This window comes from Gymnoscopelus braueri (assembly GCF_963280865.1).
Source record: "Gymnoscopelus braueri genome assembly, chromosome: 13".
Classification (NCBI taxonomy): Eukaryota; Metazoa; Chordata; class Actinopteri; order Myctophiformes; family Myctophidae; genus Gymnoscopelus; species Gymnoscopelus braueri.
In genome coordinates this window covers 33,065,005-33,083,099 of record NC_137615.1, presented here as the reverse complement: position 1 = coordinate 33,083,099, position 18,095 = coordinate 33,065,005, and the positions used below count along the sequence as shown (strand labels likewise).

At 40.7% G+C, this 18,095-nt stretch overlaps 2 protein-coding genes across 2 annotated transcripts; one reads left to right on the top strand and one right to left on the bottom strand.

The window, feature by feature from the left end:
* Positions 1-40: 40 nt before the first annotated feature.
* On the bottom strand, positions 41-8,758 carry LOC308098477 (uncharacterized protein). Its single transcript, XM_080446851.1, has 5 exons — positions 8,579-8,758; positions 7,222-7,491; positions 6,239-6,688; positions 4,931-5,044; positions 41-4,808 (listed from the first exon to the last, which is right to left on the bottom strand). Exons 2-5 carry the CDS (start codon positions 7,429-7,431, stop codon positions 3,834-3,836), a joined length of 1,749 nt encoding a protein of 582 aa, XP_080302977.1. The 5' UTR covers positions 7,432-7,491; positions 8,579-8,758; the 3' UTR covers positions 41-3,833.
* Positions 8,759-9,442: 684 nt separating this feature from the next.
* LOC308098526 (uncharacterized protein) lies at positions 9,443-16,704 on the top strand. Its single transcript, XM_080446917.1, has 7 exons — positions 9,443-9,513; positions 11,036-11,179; positions 11,583-11,765; positions 12,080-12,185; positions 12,554-12,707; positions 14,250-14,391; positions 16,098-16,704. Coding segments are annotated over exons 1-7 (843 nt in total). The 5' UTR covers positions 9,443-9,511; the 3' UTR covers positions 16,210-16,704.
* Positions 16,705-18,095: the final 1,391 nt, after the last annotated feature.

Below are 18,095 nucleotides of genomic sequence, written 5' to 3'. Positions count from 1 at the left end.
TTTTTTGGATTTATAATTTGATTATGGATTACTGCTTCCATAAGGATAAGGATAATTCCTTTTAACAGGACGTTCATGAAAGTCCTTGCGGGCTTGTTTCCAATGAGGGCCTGTGAGCAATTAGGGGTTAAGAGTCTTGCTCAGGGACAAATTTCATTTCATCGACACATATGCTGGCGTGGCCTGGAATCGTACCTGGGGCAACCAGGGCCTCTGGCTCCCTAGGCGGGCTCACTAACCACTCAGCTATGGCCGCCCCAATCAGCACCCTGGAAGGGATATTATGGTGGTGCGTTCAATGAACTTTACCTCTTAACCACATAAGCACCATACTGTCTTTGTCATACAACCAACAGCAAAAATAGCCGATCTAAAAGCTCACAGCCCATTGCACCCCCTATAATGACCCAACATAGGTATGCCAGGGTTAAAGTGGTTAATTTAAATGACCACAATGACCTTGCTCCTCCTCATAGAATTTCTATTGCCCTGATTGAGTCTGAGCTCCTCAAATGTCAGTAGATGATTAGCTGGTAATATACCATGGTAATGATGTTAGTGTGAGCACAGACAGGGTTATTGCTGGCTGATAGAGCTCAGTTAGAAGTATAGGCTACATTTGGGAAACAATGGCCCAAGGTGAAGACATTCTTTCTCAGTTCCCCGACGATAACAGCAGAACCAACCTTTATATCCATTAAGCCTACGGCTACTTTCATTCGTCCTTATCAATCCTTAATTATTCTGTAGCTTAAGAACAAACTCTGTAAAAGCTGCCTGTCCCCAAAGCTCACAACGTGTGGCAAATGCAACACGTTGTGAGCTTGTACGGTCGGCTATTTTCGGCGCATAAACACCGCGTGAGCTGGAGCATAAAGTAGGCCTCAGTCATGATAACCACCTGAAGAGGTTATATAAAAAGAAAACAGAATTGCTTCTGGCTCAGTTAGAGATGCGCGTTTCGACAGAGACAACAGGCCAAAGTACAGAAATGAGTTACCTGGTCTAACTCTGTTAAGATGTTTGTTAACAGGAACCTCCGGTCTATTAACCTCAGGCAGATTTGTAAGCCATCTTGTTCATGGGTAGTAGATACACACTTCGTACTATTAGAGAGCAAATTATCATAGCCTAATTAATGTAAGAACAACAAATGGCTATTCTACAAAGGACAGAATATATTTACATATATATATATATATATATATATAATTTTTATTTTATTTTTAAATTACAAAAGGTATTTGTAAATCATATATGAGAATGTATTGTATTGTATTTGCATCCATTCTCTATTAGTTATCAATGTGTTATTTCACTATATAGCCTATTTCTGCACCTTAGTTGTTAGTCGGTTAGTCATCAGATCACCCTCTGCTGTTTACGTTCAAAACTGAACACTTGAATCTAATGAATATAATGAACATTACAGCTGTACAACAGTGTTACAGTATAATATCGCCACTCTTTTAACATGTATTGTAAAACTTGTCAAGGTTTAAAAATACCTGTTGTTTTATTCTAGCAAAACATTTTTGCTTGGTACAGCAGAGTATATGGTTTTCATATCGAACCTGATGCACTAACTGCCTTGTTTGGTTGCTCCGAAGCTTCTCTTGCTCTGCCATACTCTGTCCAGCAGACTCTTATGCTTGGTACACTGGTAGCAAATTATTTTAACAGAGTGGAAGACTTCCACCGCTCCTTGTTTTACCAGATGGCTTAATGAGTTTGTATCACTGATACACCTGGAGAGGCTGCGTTGCAACAAACAGGACAGTCTGGCAACATTTGAATACATATGGGGTCCTATCGCGTCATCTCGACTCTGTGTGACTGCTCTGTTTTGTACAAGCTACATTTTTTATGTGTCCAACTGTTGTATTGTGGTCTGTTGTATTCTGTTTGCCTATGCAGTACCTCGTTATGATAATTACTCATGTTCAACATACATTATAGTCTGGTGTTTGTTTGTCTTGTTATGTCTTGTTGATGTCATGTCTTATAAAAAATCAATAAAAATGTATATACAAACACTGAAAAGAAGGAAAAAAAGGTTTAAAAATACCTGTCCCCATATTCAGTCTGTATGGCGGTAAAAAATACTCTCAGAGTTAGTTTCCAGATATTGGTACTGAACCCAATCAACCACATGAACCCTAGTGTCCAACATTCTGCGAAAATAGCTGATCTACAAATCACAACACGTGTTGCAACACATTGTGAGCTTAGATTAGTTATTTTAGGTGGAAGAGATTTGGTGTAAACAAGAGGGAAGTACTAGCAGACCTACTGTGGCACCTTAGGGACCCCGGGGTCAACTACTTTATAGGGTTTAAGTGGTTAAACCAATAAACCCTATACTAACTCCATCGTACAGCAATCTGCAAAAAATAGCCAGAATTTAGAATCTCACAAGCTGCAACGCGTTGTGAGCTTGTGCAACGCTATTTTTGATGACATTTTCACCTAATGTGTATACGGAAGCCAGGACTTGTGTGGTTGAAGCTGAGGCGAGGCCCCACTCTAGTGTTACACAGTACTTGTTTTACACAGAATGTTTAAAGCTAGCATATCCCGTCAGCTACAGTAGGTGGCAGCAGAGATGACTAGCATTAGTGCCGCGGGGCAAAACCATTGCCTTCCCCAGGCCTGAGATTTGTGGACTTCTTACATAAAATACCTCTTTAACAGTTTATTCTAATATTGACTGTTGAATTCCGATGAGACATTTCAAATATAATGTCATGATTTAGAGGAGTAAAACTAGGGATGTCAAGTGTTTGAAAAAACAATGAAGATACTCCATGGTCACTCCAAATAGCAAGATTACTTGTGATACTCATTTCATTTGGTCTTCAGGTCTTACTTTGTGGCACAGAAAATTAATTGTTTGCAGTTCTGTTGACCGTAGCCAATTTCAATCAAAACTTTCAAGTCTACGATCTGAATCACTCTCTTAAAGGACCACTTGACCAGTTTTCAAGCTATCTTCATATAATTGGTCCTTACTAATGCCCCTAGCTAGTTAGCATGATCTAATGGAAGCCATTGTTCTCGCATTAATTAAAAAAAGAAAAATATTGATATCTTGTTTGAAATGATCAAACCCGCCTACCGATGATGTCACTGGTAGGCAGGTTCCTGAACTGTTCACAGCCCTCCTCTGAGACACAGTGCTAACAGACAGAAATTGTACCACCTTTTAATTAGCATTAGTGAGGAGGACCAATTATATGAAGATAGGTTGAAAATGGATCAAGTGGCTATTTAACCATCATGTATAATAGTTGTATTGAGTTATATATGAGTTTTTTTTTAACTTATTAGAATGAAATAGAATGAATAGTTCCTGTGATTCAATTAATTGTGTTTGATGCCTATGCCTAGATCCCCACAGAGTTTTGAATAATATGTATGAATAATATGACAGTTGAGTCATGGAAACACCAGTGACATACAATAATAAATAAGTTAACACATATTGTGTTTTAAACATTATGGGATAAATAAAAAACTTCAGATATTAAACTACAAATAATAAAAAAAGAAGGCATATTCTGAACATTACGGATTTACTCTTTCCCCCATTGTTTCGTTTTTCCTCCCCAAATTCCTTATATTGCCATTTGTGTTATATTAAAACATGCTGCTTTTAAACGTAAATTGTATGTGTTTCAAATGTGTTTCAAAAACAAAATTATTTCTGAGACATTTCTTCTCAATCACATCATTATTTTACAAATTAAAATAATAAATATAAAATCACAGCAGAGCCCTTATGTCCTCCCTCAACAGCTTGCACATCAAATGGAATTTGAAACAATCTAAGGTCATTCCACTTTAATAATATTGAGCTGGTGGTCCTGCGGAGAGTGGTTAGAGTTCAACACTGGCTGGGTCGAGACACTGCAGTCCTGTTGGCCGCCGGCTGGGCAGCTGCTGGAGTAATCCGATGTTTTATTCTCTGAACTCATGAATGGCTGAGAGTGTGACTGGGTGTATGCAGAGGCATAGGACTGTGTGTAGGGCGGCATGAGTGTTTGACTGTGCTGCTGTGTGTATGCTGTTGTGTAAGGCTGTGTTTGTGTGGGAGCATGAGAGAGTGGGAGACTCACAGGGTTATTACACGACTGGAACCCATTCATGCTAGTAGAGCTTAGTCCAGGCACTTTGAAGCTCCCCACCGTCTCCAAACTGTCTATAGGATTGTAGCTTGGCTGAGCCTGGCTGCACTGAGTGTACGTGCCTTGGCCGTAGTTGTAAGTGTCTTGAGCGAGGGAGGTGGACATGGAGGAGTTTGACCGCGATGGAGGTGACTGAGTTTTGTTATGCTGCTGTCCGTGACAACAAGGGCCCAGTTTGGACGCCAGGCTCTGCAGGGTGCCAAGTATCTGCTTCTGAACTTGTGTCTGCTGTGCTTGCTCTCGCTCGACACGGCACTGCTGCTCCACCAACATCTTCAGCGCCAAGCCCAGGCCACGCACCTCTGAGCCCAGGGCCTGGATCTGATCTTGGAGTCCATGAACGATAGCTCCGCTCACGGCTCTGCCTCCCGTCTCCTGCGCTGCCTGCTGAGGGCTGGGGTTCCCGTCTCTGCGGGCAGGGCACTGAGCTCCGGAAGGCGCCTGGAGGCGGATCATGACAGGACTCCCGGGACCCTGGGAGGTTTGAGGCACCGATGTCCGGTTTGGAAGCCGAATGCCAATCCGAGGGGGAGGAAGAGGGGAACGAACAGGCGGACCTGGTCTCTGTGTGAGGAAACGTCTAGGGCCACCAGACGCTCCTGGCTGTTCTTCTATAGGTGTCTGTACGACGGAGAATACAAAGTAATAAACTGGTAGAACAGCATAAATAACGGTGCATAGGAGGTGTTAAGTTACACATTTAAATGTTTGGTCTGCTAGGTTAAGTTAGCCTCTCTTCTCACCTTTTCAGTGGTGAGATCATAGGTTTCGGGCTGTCGTGGAATTGCATTTCTCAAATCAGTTCCAGGGACATTGGACGGATCTCGCCTCAGCAAAGAAGCCACCTGTTGGAATGACTGCCGAAAAACAACATAATGCAGTCTTCATTTTTAACACATCGGGTGCCAAACACGGTCTGAACCGTGTTTGCGCAGAGTAGCGGTCCGGTGCCGAACACGGTCCAGACCGTGAAATATGTCTTTTTGTTTTTTTCGTTTTTCTCCACACGGGCGGGGCTAGAGCAGCTCTGGGAGTACCCATTGTGATCTTGAGAAGGATAGGCCAGATAGATCACCGGAAACAAAAACATGGCTCCCATCCACTTCCTGTCTATTTCCTTCTTTAAAACACCTATATCTCCGAATCTGTTTCCGGTGGGGAAAACCGGTCATGCGCGATGCGCGATCCCCCCCCATTGTAACTCGCGAGTGAAATGTTATCGTTCCAGGCTGTAGCCAGGGTCATCGCGCAACATGAATGGATGTTTTTTTTTACATGGATTTGCTCCTCGTGGAGTCTAGAGCCTTAAACAGCAAAACGCAGTCAATGGGGAGAATGCTGGCACCCAACGTAAGTTGTTATGAAAAAATGCTGGCACCCAATGTGTTAAGATTGGGCCTCGTCACAAACTAAAAACTCTTAAAATCTTCTTACTTGTATTGTTGAGAAAATAGCCTATGAAAAACCAACGTGTGTTTAATCGTTCATCAGCGCGGTGCCTACGGTGCGTACCCTACGGTCTACGATGAAATATTTTGTTTGGCATTACAGGCATTGATTTTACCACAGAAAATCTGTAAATTTAAGGGCTGAATGAGGCCCAATATCATGTTTGAGGCGTATTAAATTTAAAATAAATATATTTTTCCTATTCTAAGAAACCACAATTACAAACATGAGTTGAGGCTATGTCTCAAGAGAAAATAATAACTATGCCATACGGATGCACAATATTGAAACCCATTTAGATTACCAATCATTTCCACGGTCATTTCAGCCTATAATATTTTTATAGTATTGTATTGTTTTGTTTGTTTCTTTGCAATACCACCATGTGTCTTATAGCTATACTATAACTGTGATTCTGGGAGCAGATGCAAATCTCTAAAAACATTTTTGACCTTTCCATAAATGCCTGCTGTTGGTACATATATGCATGCAACATAAAGGGCATTATTTTGATACAGCTTTTGATACCGATACACATGATAGACATTTTTTAAGCAATAATTGGCCGATATACGTATTATGCATCCCTACTAGGCGGCTACCTTTGTCCTATGTGACAGGGCTTTATCCAACAGCCTCTTGCGGGCGGCCAAGATAGGATTTGTAGCCGGAGATGGCGTCACCCGTCTCCTCATTAAGGCTGCCGATGCCGTCACCGTTGTCGACCCGGGTCCTGTCCCTATAGCAGTGGACTGAAGAGCCCTCTGTTGACTGGTTTGAGCTAGAGAGGTGACGCTAACGATCTGGATGTCATTCTCATCCTTATTGGCCTCGTTTTGCTGCTGCGGCCTGCTAGTTCCACTGCTCTCCCCCGACCCAGGTGGCTTTGCAACAGGTTCTGGCGTAGTGGTGGCAGTCTGCTTGGTAAATTCCGCTGCCGCGGCAAGGCCAGCATGGTGAGACGCCTCACGCAGTAGGTTCTGAAGTTGAATGTTGCTCCAGCCCTCTCTTATCCCCGTGTGGTTTCCCCCGGCTCTAGCCAGCGCCTGTGTCTTGTGGTGGAAAAAGGTACACAAATGTTTTACTTAAGTAAAAGTATCAATACTGCAATGTAGAAATACTCTGTAACTGTTAAGTAAAAGTCCAGAATTCAAAATTTACTTGAGTAAAGGTACAACAGTATTGGTATCAAAATGTACTTAAAGTACCAAAAGTAGAAAGTACTCATTATGCAGAATGTCCCGTTTCACAGGTTTTCAGATGTGTAAAATGTATTAAAATCATTTGAAAATAGCCGATCTACAAGCTCACAATGCGTCGCATTGTGAGCTTGTAGATCGGCTATTTTCAAATGGCCGAAATATATATAATGTATGATTTGTAATAATAATCGAAATCTACAAAGTAACTAGTAACTACATTTTTCAAATAAATGTAGTGGAGTAAAATTATAATATTTCGATCCGAGATGTAGTGGACTAAAAGTATTGGAAATTGGAAATACTCAAGTCAAGTACAAATACCTCAAAATTGTACTTAAGTGCAGTACTTAAGTAAATGTACTTAGTTACTTTCCACCACTGACCTGTGTTGGGGTTGTGCTGGTCCCAGCCTCCTCGGGGGGCCTGACCCGTCCCGGCAGTCTACCCTGGAACTCCCTTAGGAACAGGTAGATGGCTTGGGCAGACACTTTGATGTTTTCCAGCTCTAGAACGGCCTTGATTTTGCGGAAGCTTAGACCAGCCTTCCGCAGCTCCACTACTTTTCGCTTGGCGGCCTCGTCCAGCCGGCCCATGGTCTCTTACTCAAGACCGGGGTGGAGGGAATTTCTTCTGAATATTTGTCCTACCACCACCTGTTAAGAAAGGGCAGTTAATGATAGCTCAATGTGATTGTGATCCATATACAATGTCAGTTCAGGTGTGTCGTTGTTTGTGTTACTGATAGAGGCAGACTTTTTGAAAGTATCTATGAAAACATATAGCCATCATCACCCTTGTATAAGTAAAAAAAAAGCATTCAGACTTTTATGTTTTCCTGTTATTTGTAATTGCATTATTATACCACGGGTGGAGCCATGTCTGGACATAAGTTGTGGTATACACCATCTTCCAATAGAGTATTGTTTATGGACGTTTGACTTCAATGGGTTTTTCCAAAATAATTTGAAAATAATTGAATTTGTATTATTTTAGGGGACATAAAAAGAGAGTGACATGGACATAATTTAGATACACCCTCCACGTTTGTGAATAAAACACGCCCCAGAAAATGGGCAAAGCCACTGTGACTTCTTATTTTGCAGTCAAAGGACCACAACAGAAATTAGCTCTTGCACTTTTGTGTGTTTTATCCTTTTGACAGTCAAATATACAGTATGTTTGTGTATATGCATTTTTGTCACTATATCGTTCGGCTCTATATCGTTCGGCTCACAACGCGTCGCGAGTGTGAGCTTGTAGATCGTCTATTTACAAATAGCCTATGTATAAAATATATAATATATCATAATTTATATCTGAAAAGTAACTAGTAACTGAAGTTTTCAAATAATTGTAGTGGAGTAAAAGTACAATATTTGCCTCTGAGATGTAGTGGAGTAGAAGTAAAAGTATTGGAAATTGGAAATACTCAAGTAAAGTACAAATACCTCAAAATTGTACTTAAGTACAGTACTTAAGTAAATGTACTTAGTTACTTTCCACCACTGCTTCTACTATATAACTACAAGCATCAGCTGACAATAAACAGCGAGTTTAACCACTTAAACGCCAGCATCCGTATTGTGAAAGATTTCACAAAAAATAGCCAATCGACAAGCTATTTTCTGCGAAAGCTTTCCCCACAATAACCCAAAACAGAAAAGATCCATAGTATTGAGCCCTGAGGGACTCCAGGTTACCCATATGGGGTTTAAGTGGTAATAATCGCTTAATTATTACCTGCCGAATGGTTCCCTCTGAAGGAAGGCGAATCACTGGCGTTCGATCAACGTGTAACCTTAGTTTAAATCATTCTGGAGTACATCATAGATACATAATAACGTGTCTTATTTGCATGGCTCGTATAGTTTGCAGAGCGACGTTAGAGGCGTTTTTCACCCACATTTTACAACGTAAACAAATGGTTGGGTTGTGTGTAGTGTTGCCAGGTTTTGTGAGAGAAATAAGCAAACCTGTCTAGGAAAACAATTAAGCCCAAAAGAAGCAACTTTAGGCCACATGAGCCCATTTAAACCTAAATATGCATCGGCTATTTGAAAACAGCCAAGAAATAGCCGATAGAAAATAGCCAATAAGATCTGCTATTTTCTAAAACTCTTCCAATAAAATGTGTAATATTTGGGATATTCTTTGAAACATTTTAAACAACACAATACATGTATGAAAATATTTGAGAACCTCTGGTTTAAATAATAATCAAAACATTTGGAGGCAAGTCTAAATAAGCAACTACACTTTAGATTAGAAACAAGCCCCAAAAAACCGCACCCCGCAACTACCAATTTTTTATTTGTTTCCATTTTTTGTTTTTACAGAAAAAGAAGCCCAACGTCGCTTGTAACAAGCCGACATGGCAACACTGCTAGATTTAGGCTCCGTCGCACGACGGTGTCGCGCGCCAAAGAAAAAAAAAATCAGACCTACAAGCTCGCGACGCGTCACCTCCGCGACGACACGTGAGCTTGTAGATCTGCTTATTTTTGGCGCACGACACCGTCGTGCGACGAAGTATAAACACGCACCTTTTTCCGCTGTCGCTTAGCTTGAATCGCCACTTCCGTTCCGCTCTTTCGTCGTGACGTCATCACTCAGCGACACCTAACACACACACACATACACACACGGCCGAGTGTTTGCATTGGAATTGAAGAAATGTGAGTATATATATATATATATAAAAATACATTTTCCATGTTGTGTGAGCAGAAAATGCACTGGCGCTTGTAACTCAGGCCCCGAGTTGACCTGCTGGTCACGATGGTTGAACAATAATCGACGCCAAAGTCGTGTTGTTGTCGTAGGGTCTGTGAGATCAATGGCGGCGGAAGGAAGCCTGCTGCTCTGCAACAGCCGCGATACAGAACGCTGCATCAGTTAACCCATTAAGACCTGAGGCGATTCTTACAAATGTTTTCTAAATCATAACAGTTTTTTGAAAAACATCTAAAAAAAAAATGTTCAAGATTTTTCAAAAATAGCAGATCTACAAGTTCATAGCGCGGCACTCGGTGCCGCGCTATGAACTTGTAGATCTGCTATTTTTGAATAGCCAAAGAAATCCGCGGACCCCCCCACCCCCATCTAAAAAATATTTTGTGCCAGATCCAAGCTCATAGGGTGAGCTTGTAGATCTGCTATTTTTGAATAGCCAAAGTATAAAATATGGTTAGAGTGGTTAAAATGACTGTGACGCTGTATTAACTAATTTTGCTGGGGACCCCCTGGTACCCCCTAAGGACCCAAACCCCACTTTGAGAACCAATGCTTTAGTGCAGTGCTTCTCAAACCTTTTCATGTCAAGGACCCCCTTGAATATATATATTCAAAGGTTTGTAGAGATATACAAGCTTATAGCTTGTTGTATATCTGCTATTTTTGAATAGCCAAAGTATAAAAGGTTAAAGTAGTTCAAATGATTGTGATGCTACATTAACACATTTTGCCCTGGTACCCCCACAGGGGTGTTAGGGGGTGTATAGCAATGTATATCAATTTCACCACTTTTGCAGTAAAATATTTTTTATATAAGAATCCATTTCATGTATGGGAGCATTGGGAGGCCTTTAGAGATGAGGAAAACCAATGTTGTGTTTGGTCCTACCTCCGATAGCATTGTCATAAGTACTTCAATTGTACTTAAGTATAGTACTTGAGTAAAGGACTGTATTAGGTACGTTCTACCACTGAACTAAGGATAAACATTAAAGTGCCTTAAGGGTCTAAAGTTTGCAACATAGTTTAAATGCGACGCTTCGTGTGGGCAACTTAAACCTTAGCACTAATAGGGGCCAGGGCTGTATATTGCATTTTGATGGTTTGGAGATAGAGAACCACTGCTGACCATAAACATATTGTGATGATGTGAATAATAATATAAATATGAATATACACATATTATGTTCTTATTAAGTCATGGTGTCTCTTCCGTTGATACTACTTATAGTTGATGAAATTTGGAAATGTCTTAATTAATGAATAATCAATATTCCCTTTTTATTTAAAATGTGTAGCCTACTTTTTTGTCAGATTTCACGAAGACCTTTTTAAATTTCATTTTATTTTCCCCATATGACTTTTAAAATGTTGTCCAAAGAGCTTTTTCAGAACAGATTAGGCAGCCCAGTGAGTGATGTACCGTATTTGGTCTCATGATGACAATCTTTCTTCCACTTTTAGGGCACCATCACCAACCAAAAGAAAGGAAGAGGAAAAGTCCAAAGACAGAGGCAAAGAGAAGACGGGTACCAAGGAAGCAGCAGACAAGGACAGGGGAAGGGAGAAGGGAAGGAAGCGTCGCAGTGCTAGTGGCAGCACCAGCAGGTCACTGGATTTGATCACTTGCTTGACTCATCACTGCATTGTTTGAGCCTGATTTGTACTTTATGATTTATACCACAGCGTCATTCGCCGAAAATTTTGAATGTAGATTAGGCCTGAAATACGCAATGTCACATCGCTTGTGCTTGTATATCTTCTATTTTCACTACATTTGAAATGGCGCTAATGTGGTTAATTCAATACGTACTTTATAGTTTCCTAGAAATGTAGTGGAGTCAAAAAGTGCACTATTTGTCTTTGAAATGCAGTGAAGTGAAAGTATCCAAAAATACAAATACTCGACTAAAGTACAGATACTGTAAAATGTACTTAAGTACAGTAATCAAGTAAATGTACTTGGTTACCGTCCACCACTGACCATGATTATGTGCTCCTCCTGATCCAGATCCAGCTCTTCCTCGAGCAGCAGCTCTGGATCCAGCTCCGGTTCCTCGAGTGGATCCAGTTCTTCTGGCTCCAGCCGCTCCAGCCGCTCCGGTTCCTCCAGCTCGTCCTCCAGCTCCTCGGGGTCTCCGAGCCCGAGTCGCAGACGCGGCGGCCACGACAACCGCCGACGCTCCCGTTCCACGTCAGTAACTGCCGTTGTATTTCCATGAAGGCACCCGCATAATATCACCATTATTTCAAACTTTTGCCTCGATTACGATTAATTAACGATTGTGTGAAAGAATAGTGGAAATGGCAAATCTACAAGCTGACAACGCATCACGCGTGTGTTTTTACTTGAATGTGTTCTTACTCTCCGGACAAATTCACAGCTGCCTTGGACCACACGCATGCAAAAAAGAGGGGGAAAGGGTTTACACCACTGGTTGCCCTTCATTTCAGTTGTGATAATGATGGCAATCTAAGATTTTGTATTTTTTTGTGAAAAACACACAGCTCCAAAACACAGAAGAGGGGAGATGATAAGGAACGGAGGAAACGGAGCCCAAGCCCCAAACCAACGAAAGTTCATTTAGGAAAACTGACCAGAAACGTCACCAAGGTGAGTCCAGTAATGGTTCAGACTGGAATGCAGTACACAATTCACCCTGCTTAGCCACTGCTGCGTTTCACACCCAGCCTGCTCTTTTACTCCAGATATTTTTCCTCCTCAACTGCTTCTCTTCTAAGTTGGTAGGCTGTTTTAGATGTTTGTAGAATATTCTAACCAAGGCAACCCAAAGGGTGAGCTTAGCTGAGTCCCTCGTTGCTCATCACACTTCGTGTCTGTTAGTGTGCTTGCAACAACTTTGCAATTATTTCGATGACAATTAATCGTTAAGTAAAATGTCATGACCTTGACAGCCCTATACAATTGCTGAACAGGAACCTTTGTGTGCGTGGTTGTTAACAACTTGCTTGCGTTCCCAGGACCACATCCAGGAGATCTTCGCCACTTATGGGAAGATAAAAATGGTTGATCTGCCAATGGACAGGGTACAGCCACAGCTGTCCAGAGGTTATGCCTATGTGGAGTTTGAAACTCCAGAAGAGACCCAGAAGGCCCTCAAACACATGGATGGAGGTAAAGGGCACATATACTTACCAGTTATGGCTATAACAATCCATTATTCTCTTATTCTAGATTAATCAAGCAGTTTTCTTGTTTTTTTTCAAGGAGTCGACAGAAACCCCATTTTATAATTAGATATTTCAAAAACAGCTAAAATAGCTCACAACTCATTGTGGTACGATGTTTGTAGATTGGCTATTTCCGGTACTTGTGAAAATTGCTCAAAAGTAAAACATTCAAAGTTACCCCCCAAAATCTGTTATTTTTTTTATTATTTTTTATTAATTAAACTATTAAATCTATTAGTTTGCATAACTGATGCACTTTAATACCAGTGACACTGTTTTAGAGTTAGGGTAGCTTAGCCTGGCATGGCCAGACTAATATCACTGCGTAGATATTAGTCTGGAATCTCTGTGTGGAACCTGCATTTCCGAGGAGCAAATAAAAAAAAATGCCTCTGGTGATAAACCCGCTTAATATTTTCATACTGGGCCCTGATTGGTCCCTCACAACTTCGGAGGGAGAGAAATCCAATCTCTATTGAGAGGGGCCAGACCTAATCTGCCACGGGCAATTCTTTTTTGCAATGGCAGATTCGTCTGGAATCAGGCTAAGGGTAGCTGGCTGCATACAACACCAGAACAACCGAAGTTAGTTCAGTTTGGGAGGGCTCCCTGAACCGAAAAAACTTGCATTTCGTACTGACACGGAACACTTTTGTGTTCTGGAAGCCCACGCCCCCCACGCTGTTGGTGGTGACCAGAGCCGGCAGTGCACTGCACACTACTGCCAGCAGCGCTGCTGGAACCAATGGTTTTAATTCCAGAGCATCGTGACCACAACGCGCTATGGGGAATTTGTGACAGAGGTATTGCCCTTACTAGCGACAGGTTGTGTTTATGAATGGTCACTAGAGGGAGATTTCAGAGGCGTTTGTACCTCCTGGAAGTTGGCTCGTGTCTCTTCCAAACTACCGCGGCTGACTTTTTTTTCTCTATCGATTAGTCACCCCATGGAGACTTGAATTCATGGATATTTTTTGTTTTTTGTCGCATTCCTAAGCCAATCATTTGATGACCAGCTGACCGGTAGGCAGCGGTTCCGATAGGAGACACAAAGAAGACTCTTTGTGTCTCCTATCGGAACCGCTGCCGGTCATCAAATTATTGGCTTAGGAAAGGAACAAAAACATATAAAATATCCATGAATTCAAGTCTCCATGGGGTGACTAATCGATAGAGAAAAAAAAGTCATTTTGGGGGTGAACTATCCCTTTTAAGCTGTGCTGTATGCGGAAACTATGCAGAATGTCTGACCGATCACAGTAGCCAAACTAGTTTGGGTATTCGCAACATTGCTGAGGCACAGAACAGCCGAAAATTTGCTCTGATCCCGCCCACCCAAAGCTCTGAATGATGTCATACGGTATTCTAGTTTTGGACCAGCCAAACCGAACAAATTTATTCTGCTCTGCTGTAGTACGCAATGGGCTTGACTTTGCAGGAGAACATTTTATTCTGATTATGTAGGTTTTTGCTTTTTTCCTTTCAGGTCAGATTGATGGACAGGAAATCACTGCCTCTGCTGTACTGACCCAAAGAATCCGTCCTCCACCTCGTAGACCCTCCCCCCCTCGCAGAATGCCACCACCTCCCCCTATGTGGCGTCGCACCCCACCCCGCATGAGGAGAAGGTACATGTTGCTTCATGATCTGTTCTACATAGCCCACAAACATTTCTTCATAGTATTCAATTGATCAACCCACTCAATGCAGATCAGACAGAATGACTGAGGTTTCTTACATGTATATTAGGAAGTAGGACATGATTTTGTGTGTGTGTGTGTGTGTGTATGTTTGTGTGTGTGTAGGCCAATTTATGCTTGGTGTGTTTGTGGCTCTTGCTAGACTGTACATACAGCATATTCTTTCATTTATACTATATATGAAAGATGTATATATTCATTGTTAGACATAATTAATTGGCAATAGATATATATATTTAATATATTCACTGTTGATAGACTGTACCTTTTTTATGTTTACTGATAGACACATACGGTATGTCTAAAGCCAAAGGGCAGTATCTACGCATATTATTAGACTGATAAAAAAGGCTTTAATTCATGACTTATAGTGTGCTATTGCGGCTTTAATTTCATGGCCTATAGTGTGGTATTTGTGGCTTCAATTCATGGCCTATATTGCAGTAATTGTATATGTTCATCATGAGGTATTGGTTTATCCCCCCAAAATCATGAAGGCTGATTCTACCTTTGAGACAAATAAATAAGTCAGTGTGTCCAAAAAGGTAGCTGCTGCACTTAGGCTTCAGCCTCTCCAGTGTTTCACACTTAACCCATTAAGACCGGGAACGTATCTGTGTGACATTTTTATTTGGCTATTCAAAAATAGCAGATGTACAAGCTCATAAGCTTGTAGATCTGCTATTGTTTTTGGAAAAATCATAAATGTTAGCAAATCTATTTATATATATATAGATTTAAATTTAAATTTATTTTATATATAAACATTTTTCACTCAAATCTTTGCTTCTGTGGATTCTACAAATCTCTTCTAAATCCTAACAGTTAAAAAAAAAAACGTATGTTGCTATGTATCAGTGGTTCTTAGGGATGGGCAATATTATCGATATCACGATATATCGCGATATTTTATTTCGCGATACTGTATCGCGATACTGTATACTGTATCGCGATTAAAAAAAAAAGATTTTTTTTTTTTTTTTTTTTTTTTCAGATACAGGCTTTATGAAAAACATTCAAAGAACCTATCACAGATCTGCAGCTACTCAATATGTAGTGTATATATAAACTATATGTAGTTGTGATATATGTATATATCGCAATATATCGCAATGTATCGCAATATATCACAATATATCGCAATATATCCCAATATATCCCAATATCGTGATATGACCCAAGTATCGTGATGCGTATCGCAATATAATCGTATCGTGACCCAAGTATCGTGATACGTATCGTATCGTGAGATTGTTGCCAATACCCATCCCTAGTGGTTCTCAAACCTTTTTCAAGTCAAGGACCCCCAAAATGATATGTATTTGGCCGCGGACTCCCATCTCAAAATATGTTGTTCCAGGGACCCCCACAAGCAAAGATTTTTGTTAAAAATGTTCCCTTTAAAAAACATATATTCAAAGATTTGCAAAAATGTTAACAATGTTTCAAAAATAGCAGATATACAAGCTCCATAGCGCGCACGACACTCGGTGCCGGGCTATGAGCTTGTATATCTGCTATTTTTGAATAGCCAAAGTATAAAAGGTTAAAAGTATTGTGATGCTATATTAACACATTTTGCTGGACCCCACTTTGAGAACCAATGCATTAAAGGCAAGGTATCTTTTCTTAAGGTCTCGGTCGCCGGCGCCACGGAGGCGTTCCCCCGTGCGACGTCGCTCTCGCTCCAGATCTGCGGGCCGCAGACGCCACCGCTCTCGTTCCAGCTCCAACTCCTCTCGCTAGACCCCGCAGCCAACCGTATGCCTAATTCATACTCCGCCGCTGGCAGAATTTAGCAGACCTACAAGCCCACAATGTGCCACGGGTGTGACTGTGTGCATTGTGAGGTCTGCTAAATTCAATGCGTGACACAGCCGTGTGACAAAGTTTGAATTGGGCTTTACTGGAAGGACCCCATCCCCCCCAGTCTTTCTCAGATCTTTAGAGATGTTTCAGACAAGCCCACAAATTAAATTGTTTTGTGGCAGAACATAAATTGGATTGTTAATTTACTTTTGCTTTGTTTAAAAAAAAAAAAAACTTTTTTAATCCTGTGTTTTTCTTAAAGGTAATCGGATTGATTAGTAAGCTATTTGTTGTTGTCATAAACTTAACCCTGTTGAGCCTCCATTTTTATTTTAGTATTTTTTTTTGTTTTTGTTTATTCAAATGCAATTTGACATCCTTTTACATGTACTCCAATTTTTACATTTTTGAACATTAAAGATCCACAAACAAACAAAAGATGAGTTATTTGAGTTTTTGCAGTTCTTTTGTGTTCATCTCACGGTGGCTCACACTGACTCAAACACTGTACTGTGTATACACTGTACATAAAGAATTGTTTAAAAAATGAGAACATTTTGCAAGCGTGCCCTGGGAATGAGTAAATGCATTCTTGATACGGTTTGTGGATGTGATCAAAAAAAGGTAGGCTATATACAATTGCAGAAAGGTGCTAAGTGGCAAGGCGGGCATATAAAAACATGATTGATAACGTTAACAGCAGATCTAATTATTTGTTCTATTACCAATACCAGGAGGGGGAAGTAATGTGATGTCAGTCAGTTTGGTGAGAATAGTTATTTATTCAGGTGTTAAAACGATCTTTTTTTTGTAGATAGAACAGCCTCTGTAAAGATTATAATCTTGCATCATGCAAGGTTGAGGCATTTCCTGTCAATCCTTTTGAGTCAGTAGGCTAAACATTGGGTGTGTAGATAAGCAGTGGTGGAAAGTAACTAAGTACATTTACTCAAGTACTGTACTTAAAGCAGCTATAAGTATTATTTGAGGTATTTGTACTTTACTTGAGAATTTCCAATACTTTTACTTCTACTCCACTACATCTCAGACACTCAGAGGCAAATATTGTTATTTTACTCCACTTCAATTATTTGAAAACTTTATTTACTTTGTAATGTTTTATTATTATTACAAAACATCCATTAACCACTTCAGTTCTATTTTAACCGTGGCTATTTGAGAGAGGGAGAGAGAGAGCTCTGCCTCTTTTGGTGAGGAATGAAAACAATAGACTAGGGAGGCTTTCAAAATGTCCAAAAATAATGTACGGTTGATTCTTGGTTCTTTTAAGCCGCCACAGTATCGCGACAATCTTTCGATGCACTGATAATTAAAGGAGGAGTTCACCCAAAAATTACTTATTTTCTATCAATTGCACACCCCATGAAGCCTTGAATTCATGGATTTATTTTAGTTTTTGTGGCATTCCTAAGACAATAATTTGATGACCGGGTGTGTATCCGGTAGGAGACACAAACTTTCTACTTTGTGTCTCCTACCGGATACATTAGCCGGTAGGAGACGGGAATCAAATTATTGGCTTAGGAATGCCACAAAAACTAAAATAAATCCATGAATTCAAGGCTTCATGGGGTGTGCAATTGATAGAAAATAAGTCATTTTTTGGGTGAACTCCTCCTTTAATGATAGTATTTACTCCACTGCGCCTTCTACTCTACAGATCTGGTCAATGGTCATTTATATTGACCAGATCTGTAGAGGGCGCAGTGGAGCAAATAAAATAATTTCCGTCTGGTGGACATATTTTATTTTAACCCCCCCCAAAAAATTATACAGAGGAGGTGGGGTGATGAGAGGCTTCC

Bases quoted from the DNA above. Each gene is read 5' to 3' on its own strand.
- LOC308098477 (XM_080446851.1), bottom strand. From the start codon at position 7,431: ATGGGCCGGCTGGACGAGGCCGCCAAGCGAAAAGTAGTGGAGCTGCGG. The intron at 6,689-7,221 runs GTCAGTGGTGGA...TTCCACCACAAG, and splicing joins CCAGCACAACCCCAACACAG to ACACAGGCGCTGGCTAGAGC. The intron at 4,809-4,930 runs GTGAGAAGAGAG...TCCGTCGTACAG, and splicing joins ATGATCTCACCACTGAAAAG to ACACCTATAGAAGAACAGCC.
- LOC308098526 (XM_080446917.1), top strand. The intron at 12,708-14,249 runs GTAAAGGGCACA...TTTTCCTTTCAG, and splicing joins CCTCAAACACATGGATGGAG to GTCAGATTGATGGACAGGAA. The intron at 14,392-16,097 runs GTACATGTTGCT...TCTTTTCTTAAG, and splicing joins CCACCCCGCATGAGGAGAAG to GTCTCGGTCGCCGGCGCCAC.